Here is a 9,082-nt window from a genome sequence, read left to right as displayed (position 1 = left end):
ACACAATGACGATATTACAACGTATCCAGTTTACCACCAGAGACATTCTTCCGAGGACAGGAAGATCTCTCTCTGTTGGGCAACACGGCCTTCCATCTACAACCAACCTATTGGGCGGTTATTTAGAATGCATAAGATTCTGTATTTACGATAGCATAGCTTCTCACTTTGTTCTTCAGTCCTCCCGCGCTTTCATTCAAGCCCAACCCCCTCTCTTTTTGTAACCAGCCGTCATACAGGTTCCGTCCCCCAAGGACGTCTTCTTGTAGGACATAATTAGTAATCAATGTATGATCCATTCTGTGTATATGTAATTCTGTGTGATTAGTTAGGTGTTTAGTAAATAAATAATTCAACCAAAGTTTGTATTGCTGATTCAACTTGTTAGCCAGAGTTCGTGAAGATAACCAAGAATTTCCAACTTTCAGATGAGACTGAAATAAGGTGACGATTAATATTGACTGCTATTGATGTAAAATATTACTAGGTCTTTAAGGGTTTATTCGGAAGACAACAGCTCTATAAACATTATTTCGTGGTGCTCCGACTTTCTAGCTAATTACATTTACATGATTAGCTTAATCAGGTAATAGTAATTACAGAGAAAGGATTTTATAGAATAGCATGTCATATCACTTAATCCGGCATAGCCAAAGACACGACAATCCCTTCCATACATCACATATACAGGCTTTATACTAGAGAAGTACTAGGTAATTACACATAGACAAAGTAGTACCTACTACATAGTAATTCCTCTGTGTCCATTGTTTTATTTCCAAATAGAAGTAAAAGCGATAGGTAACTACCTAATCTTACTCCCTTGGAGTTACGATTGAATAATGACTATGTGCAGTGTTAACAATGGATATCATGTTTTTGAGACTGAGCACCAGGACAGTTGTTTCACACAGTACATTTTCTGAATACAGGGTCATTATTCAAAGGGTCATCATCGGTCATTGAAAGGATGTGTCCACACTATAAGTCTTCGTTTCGATCACAATTAAAAAACGCTTTTAACAACAAGATCTCATGAATTTCTAACCTTTTTTGTTTTGTTCATGAAATACAAAGCAGACCTTTGACTCTATGGACCTCTAGTGGTTTAAAACCATACACACCACAACAAGAGCTCAAGTTGTATTTTAACGGACTGATATCAGTGTGTCTATTTAATTCACCTTACTACAGCGAAAATCAACTATTCAAAAAAAATGCAGGGTTTGCCAGTACAGCTAAAACAACTAATGGTCAGGATCAATAGCAGCTGCCTAGCTGTAACATATTTGACTTTGTAAATGGAGGAGCTGTTGGTGTGTGAGCCATTGTGGTTCTGTAGTCGTTCAACACAGCTATTAAACATCTATTCACTTCATCTCCAAGGTATGCATGGATGGGAGTACCTGGAGGGACCAAACCTGGAGCCTTTGTAAGCTGACATTGACAGTAAGCATCTATATTAATCTGACCCTACAGTGTACCATTATATGAAGAATACATGTATATACACAAAGCAAAAGTCTCCTGCTTTATTTCTTTCTTTCTTACTTACTTCTGGTTTCATGAATAATGTGCAGTCGATATAGGTGCAATACAAATCAAATCAAATTTTATTTGTCACATCCACCGAATACAACAGGTGTAGGTAGACCTTACAGTGAAATGCTTACTTACAAGCCCTTAACCAACAATGCAGATTTAAGAAGAGTAAGTGTTATGAAAGTATTTACTAAATTAAACTGAAGTAAAAAATAAGAACATAGAAAAATAACAAATAATTAAAGAGAAACAACAAATTAACAGTAACTTTCTTTCTTCTGTTTTCATGAATAATGTGCAGTTGAGCTACAGTGGGGGAAAAAAGTATTTGATCCCCTGCTGATTTTGTATGTTTGCCCACTGACAAAGAAAGGATCAGTCTATAATTTTAATGTTAGGTTTATTTGAACAGTGAGAGACAGAATAACAACAAAAATATCCAGAAAAACGCATGTCAGAAATGTTATAAATTGATTTGCATTTTAATGAGGGAAATAAGTATTTGACCCCCTCTCAATTAGAAAGATTTCTGGCTCCCAGGTGTCTTTTATACAGGTAACGAGCTGAGATTAGGCGCACACTCTTAAAGGGAGTGCTCCTAACCGCAGCTAGCTACCTGTAAAAAAAGACACCTGTCCACAGAAGCAATCAATCAATCAGATTCCAAACTCTCCACCATGGCCAAGACCAAAGAGCTCTCCAAGGATGTCAGGGACAAGATTGTAGACATACACAAGGCTGGAATGGGCTGCAAGACCATCGCCAAGCAGCTTGGTGAGAAGGTGACAGCATTTGGTGTGATTATTCGCAAATGGAAGAAACACAAAATAACTGTCAATCTCCCTCAGCCTGGGGCTCCATGCAAGATCTCACCTCGTGGAGTTGCAATGATCATGAGAACGGTGAGGAATCAGCCCAGAACTACACGGGAGGATCTTGTCAATGATCTCAAGGCAGCTGGGACCATAGTCACCAAGAAAACAATTGGTAACACACTACGCCGTGAAGGACTGAAATCCTGCAGCGCCCGCAAGGTCCCCCTGCTCAAGAATACATATACATGCCCGTCTGAAGTTTGCCAATGAACATCTGAATGACTCAGAGGCCAACTGGTGAAAGTGTTGTGGTCAGATGAGACCAAAATGGAGCTCTTTGACATCAACTCAACTCGCCGTGTTGGGAGGAGGAGGAATGCTGCCTCTGACCCCAAGAGCACCATCTCCACCGTCACACATGGAGGTGGAAACATTATGCTTTGGGGGTGTTTTTCTGCTAAGAGGACAGGACAACTTCACCGCATCAAAGGGACGATGGACGGGGCCATGTACCGTGAAATCTTGGGTGAGAACATCCTTCCCTCAGCCAGGGCATTGAAAATGGGTGGTGGATGGGTATTCCAGCATGACAATGACCCAAAACACTCGACCAAGGCAACAAAGGAGTGGCTCAAGAAGAAGCACATTAATCACTTGGAGAAGATCTGCAAAGAGGAGTGGGACAAAATCCCTCCTGAGATGTGTGCAAACCTGGTGGCCAACTACAAGAAACGTCTGACCTCTGTGATTGCCAACAAGGGTTTTGCCACCAAGTACTAAGTCATGTTTTGCAGAGGGGTCAATTACTTATTTCCCTCATTAAAATGCAAATCATTTTATAACATTTTTGACATGTGTTTTTCTGGATTTTTTTGTTGTTATTCTGTCTCTCACTGTTCAAATAAACCTACTATTAAAATTATAGACTGATCATTTCTTTGTAAGTGGGCAGACGTACAAAATCAGCAGGGGATCAAATCCTTTTTCCCCTCACTATAGGCTAGTGCTTTTGCTGTTCGTTAGGCCTACTCATCACTGTATGTGTGATACGGTGGGATTTGATCAGGCTACAGTGTGTAGCTCCCTGAGGGAATGAATGATGTTGTGGTGGTCTAACAGGTTTAATTCAAATGATGGATTCCTCTTCCTGGAATTGTTTGTCTTGCAGGGTTTGAAACAGATACAGTAACAATGCAACTATCACAATGGAATCTGTGTTTTGGTTACATTTACTCTACACAATCACACAAAACACAATTTAGTTAAGCATTTCTCATATTTAATGGAAATATGAGTCATAACAATGATGGTTTTACACATTTCTTTTCTCTTCAAATCTAGGATGTTTAATGGAATGACAAATGTGTCGTAGAAAAAACACTGGCAAACAAAGATAGGTTAGTTGAGCAGTACTAAACCCCATCCCAACTGTTACTTAAAAAAACAAATATCTCTCCTACGTCGCAATGGGTGGTGAGTCTGGTGACTGACATTTACTGACTTGAAGTTCCCAAAAGCTACCATGTTGCTCTAGACCCTTAAGAAAGTGATCAAGTACTCTGGATACGCCTGACAGTCGCGGAAGACTACGAACTCTGTTGGATTCATTAGGTCGTTTGTCGTACTATCGTAGCGCTGAATCTCTAATCTGTCTATAAATGGAGGTTCTATCATCCCTGGTTCTCCCTTTGTGAAGTGTCCAGTCAGAACACGACACAAGTACATCAACTTCCTCCCTTCGCCATCCGGCTTGGAGAATTCGTCATCAGCAGAGTAGCTGGCATTGACTGCAAAGTAGGTTCCATTTCCATAATGTGCATCTGCAGAAAGATTATGACACCGTTATGACACTATTAACATGGAAGAGAGAAACACAAGTTAAATATAAGGATTCTTGAAACGTTATATACAGTTCAACTTGTGGCAAGACTTTCCTTTTTTCAAGTTATTTCTTTGGCATATCTTACCATTTTTTCCAGCGTAGCTCCGATTGAACCCATTGTTGTTGATGTGTTCTATGGTTGTGTTGCTGGTTGCATGGAAAAGACGTCTCTCATTGATCACGCCATCATTTTTGACCTTGATTTCTTGTTTCTTGATCTGGAAGCTTTTCCACAGGTTTGGGTTCTGGACCCTTTCAATCTAAGGGAAGGAGAAAAAAACACATATTACAGTAATTGGCAAGACATTCAATAACCTGATTTACATACAGCTGCACAGTTACAGTTATAACTACTCAGAAAGTATCTTTAGGAAAAGAGGTACCTTAATAATTGTATTGCCTGGACAAGTAGCCCGGAACAGACCTAGGACTTCATCATACTCTGGGCTTCCTGGCAGGATACGGTGGAGGCGGACAGAAGTGGTGGCTGGCTTGGTATCCCAATGCTGAGGGAAGTTATCCTGTTGAGCTGGAGATAACAATAGAAGATCAGTCATAGGGCCAATAAAGACTTTTTACAGGAGGCTATTAAATATTTATTTACGTCATGCCCATTTCCACTTTCCATGTAAAGCTCTGAGTACAGAGTGAAGTAATATGTAAGATCAAAGTACCTGGTAAGTCTAAGGTGGTTATCCACTGCTGAATTTGGAGCTAGATTTCATGCACATGACTTTCTTTGAGAGTATCAAGAAAATGGAGATGCATTTTTTTCCTCTTTGCCAGTGATCTTATCAAGCAGTTTGATGACTTTATACTCCGGCTCTAGGACACTCATAAGGTTTTGATACTCCCTGTCTTTGATAATGCCTTTACTGTGCAGACGTTGAAGATTGAATGCTGGATCTACGATTTTTACCTTATTTGTCACTATAAATTCCATTACAGAGAACTAAAAAAACATGCTTTGGTTTTGTGTACTGAGCCATAGTCTCTTTTTAGCATGTGTCCCAAAAACAATGCAAGTCAATATCCCCAATATTATAATATTTTAGCATTTTGTGTCCAAATCATCAGCAAGTGTCTAAAATTGTTTGTTTACTGTCGCTCAAGCAATGTTACTAGGCTACCTGCCGCTTACTAGTCTACCTGCTGGGGCGGCAGGTAGCCTAGTGGTTAGAGCATTGGGTCAGTAAATGAAAGGTTGCTACATCAAATCCCTGAGCTGACAAGGTAAAGATCTGTTGTTCTGCCACTGTTCCTAGGCTGTCAATGTAAATAAGAATTTGTTCTTATCTGACTTGTCTAGTTAAATAAAGGTTCAATAAACAAGATGACTAGGACATGAAGTGCGTAAATTGCTCATATTGAGGATGTTGATTTGCATTGGTTTTGACCCACAAATGATAAAAAGAGACTTTGGCCAGGCACACAAAACCAACAAATGGATTGCTGTCTTTAAACTGCTTACAGAGTAAGGAAACCAAGGTGTAATTTTGTGATTTGGGTGAATTCTCTCTTTGACTTCCTCTTAGTTAAAGTCGCAGAAGAGGAAAATAACTTATTACTTGGACACAGAAGAGGAAAATAGTTTACTACACGATTAGCCACATCTCAGTACAGGATGTGGAATAAACTTTAAACTTTGAGAGTGTTGATTCTAACATTCAACTGGTAAACTTTTAAATGTGGCAAGCAGAAAATGGCAGAGGCTGACTAGTAATTAACTTTCACTTTTACTTTTGTAATAGATGTTATTTTTTGTTCATGAAGGACTTATAGCCAATAGCAGAGAAGCACTGTCAAAACTTTAGCCATGTAAAAGTAAATGATAGCAAATAAGTTCACCTTTTAAAATACATTTAATGGGAACAGATTGGTTTACGGGTGAGACTAAGCTCTTTGTCACTGCAATATCGAGATACATTCATGACGTCATTTGATCTAGGTTCATTAGGATAATTGTTTCTTTACTTGACTTAATAATGTGTTCACAGGTTGTTTTGTGTGAGTGATGGACCTTTTTCAGGCAAAGTTATAATGCTTGTTCCCACACACAGTTTACGACAGCTCTGATTGGTAACGGGAAATATGTGTATGTATGGCATGTGCCAAGTTTATAAATCTCAATATTTGTTTTCTTTTCAGAAATGGTGCATGCAGATATTAAGTGTAAAATTTACGCAACAGTTATAAATGAGGCCCCTGCTCTCTAACACCTGTGAAGATAAAACCTGCCTAAATAGTTTACCTGGACACTGTGAGGCTTGTCGGACTGGCGCTGGAGGTGGGGCCTGTGTCAAAGACATATCGAGGTCGCCATCGACTTCACATTCTGTTATCACTTCATTAGATATATGACTGTTATTGATTGCAATCAGATCTGCATGTGGGGGTGGTTGGCTGAGGTTTCCTTCTGAAAGATACATTTTGTGTCCAAGTAACTATACAATTGTCTTATGCTCTTCTTATGGTGCTATCTGTTAGTAAGAAACACAACTTTATTAGAATGACCATGTTAGCTTATTCATAGTAGCACTCACCAGATGGATTCAATCCTCCTGCTTGGATGTTTTTTTTCATGATCAAGTCCTTTTTAATTTAGTTCCTGCTAACTATTCGGGAATCAACAGTGCTGTTGCAATCCGCATAAATCTTTCTGCTGGATGACACTTCAAAACAAATGTGTTATTGCCTTGTTAGATGATGACCTTTTGTATGGCATGACCTTGCAGTTTGTAATAAAAACACTGGCCGACAAACCTGACCATTACATATTATATTCTGTATACTAACACACATACACTGAGATGGGCCCAATAACCGAAAGGTTTCTGCTTCCAATCCCAGAGCCTACTAGATAAAAAATCTGCCGATGTGCCCTTGAGCAATTCACTGAATACTAATTGCTCCCGCAAGTCACTCTGGATAAGTGTCTGCTACATGACAAACATTTTAAATGTATGTTTTCTAATAACCGCTGTGAAATGCTTAAATGCCTTTAATCACTACAAATGTTAATGTAATACTGCTACTGTACCTTGTGTGTTTGAAGGCCTGGATAATGTTCCTTCTCTTTCTTCAGAATCTCAATGAACTCCTCACATGAACCCTCCCCCTTTTTCATGATTTCATCCAAAAGAAGATCAATCTTCTCTGCAGCAGTGGCTTGGTTGGAAACATCTTTTCCTTGTTTAAATGATAAAATATCTTCACACTTTCCAATGATATACTCAGGGTCTGTTGATAACCACTGGACCAGTTCCGTCTTCTTTGACTTCAGAAATTCCATGGTCTAAATGTCTAAAAGAGATGGATACAGTAAGGAATGGCTCAAAAGTTATGATGCATACTGTAAACTACTCAACTAACTATATAAACATATCATTATCTTATGTGAAAAAGCTATCAAAGATGAGTGACAATAAAACAGAAATCAACGGTTCTATAGAAGTGATCCTAATACTGTACAGAATATATTACCTGAGTACAAACTATCGATAATCATAATTAACATTGAAAGGGTTGTCTGATGTAACCATTGGGCTCATTGTAATGTAGTCTGCTCTAAAGTTGTTTTTACTTTCACTATTGAAGACATACAGTATATTTGATGTATATTTGATATCATTACTGTTTTAATACACTTAAAGTAAATAATCACCCATGTTGAAAGTTATATCGTTTTTGTACATCTCTGAGCGATGTTCTATCGATTCCCAGGATGATTTCATGTTTTCATGTGTATCTGAGCGATGTTCTATCGATTCCCAGGATGATTTCATGTTTTCATGTGTATCTGAGCGATGTTCTATCGATTCCCAGGATGATTTCATGTTTTCCTGTGTATCTGAGCGATGTTCTATCGATTCCCAGGATGATTTCATGTTTTCATGTGTATCTGAGCGATGTTCTATCGATTCCCAGGATGATTTCATGTTTTCATGTGTATCTGAGCGATGTTCTATCGATTCCCAGGATGATTTCATGTTTTCCTGTGTATCTGAGCGATGTTCTATCGATTCCCAGGATGATTTAATGTTTTCATGTGTATCTGAGCGATGTTCTATCGATTCCCAGGATGATTTCATGTTTTCATGTGTATCTGAGCGATTGCCGTTCAAACAGGAAGACATACAGCTGGTATGACGAGTTGCATCATATGATTCAAAATGGGTGAATATTTCCTTTAAGGAACAATTCATGCCATTACAAACTGTACAACATCTATGGAAGACAAAAGGAATAGACTTTTGTTGATAAGCTGCATCTGTGGAAGAATGAGAAAGTACAAGCACTTCCGTTTTGGTGAGAGAGGTGGAATGAGAGAAGTTTAGAGTCCTGTAAACTAGACGAGCAACATCTGATGTTCAAAAGAGCGGGAGCAGCCATTTCTCACACAACACAAAGTTTAAAGACTGCAGAACAGGAAGGTAAACTTACCAACAAGATGTTTAACAGAGCAGGATCTGGTAGTTAACGTGAATGTGGAGACGTTACAACTTTCCGTACTGACAAGCTATGTGGCTGATGCAAACGAGCGCTTACTGACAGAAATGCGAGAAATGTACTTCCTTTATGTAAGTATATCCAATCACACGTGCGGGCCTGTAAGGGTGAAGCCTATCGAAATGCACGTTTTGTTATAAGTAAGACATGTGACAACTGTGAAGGGAAACTAAGATTCACTAGTACGTTTCACCATGTTCGTGTTCAACAGATGAGTACAGTAGGATGTGCAGAACTATCTGTAGGCATTGTAATAACATTAATTGACACAGAAAGGTCAATTTTGTGTCCATGTTGACAGGCTCCTGTACTCATGGTGTGGTGGACCCCCCCC

General features: G+C 39.0%; 1 protein-coding gene across 1 annotated transcript; it reads right to left on the bottom strand.

Moving 5' to 3' along the window:
• Positions 1-3,614: 3,614 nt before the first annotated feature.
• LOC115160561 (protein mono-ADP-ribosyltransferase PARP15) lies at positions 3,615-7,366 on the bottom strand. Its single transcript, XM_029710723.1, has 5 exons — positions 7,280-7,366; positions 4,914-4,953; positions 4,623-4,768; positions 4,325-4,499; positions 3,615-4,177 (listed from the first exon to the last, which is right to left on the bottom strand). Exons 1-5 carry the CDS (start codon positions 7,364-7,366, stop codon positions 3,888-3,890), a joined length of 738 nt encoding a protein of 245 aa, XP_029566583.1. The 3' UTR covers positions 3,615-3,887.
• Between the last annotated feature and the right edge of the window lie 1,716 nt (positions 7,367-9,082).

Source organism: Salmo trutta, chromosome 24, assembly GCF_901001165.1.
Source record: "Salmo trutta chromosome 24, fSalTru1.1, whole genome shotgun sequence".
Classification (NCBI taxonomy): domain Eukaryota; kingdom Metazoa; phylum Chordata; class Actinopteri; order Salmoniformes; family Salmonidae; genus Salmo; species Salmo trutta.
This window is presented reverse-complemented; position numbering and strand designations above follow the sequence as displayed.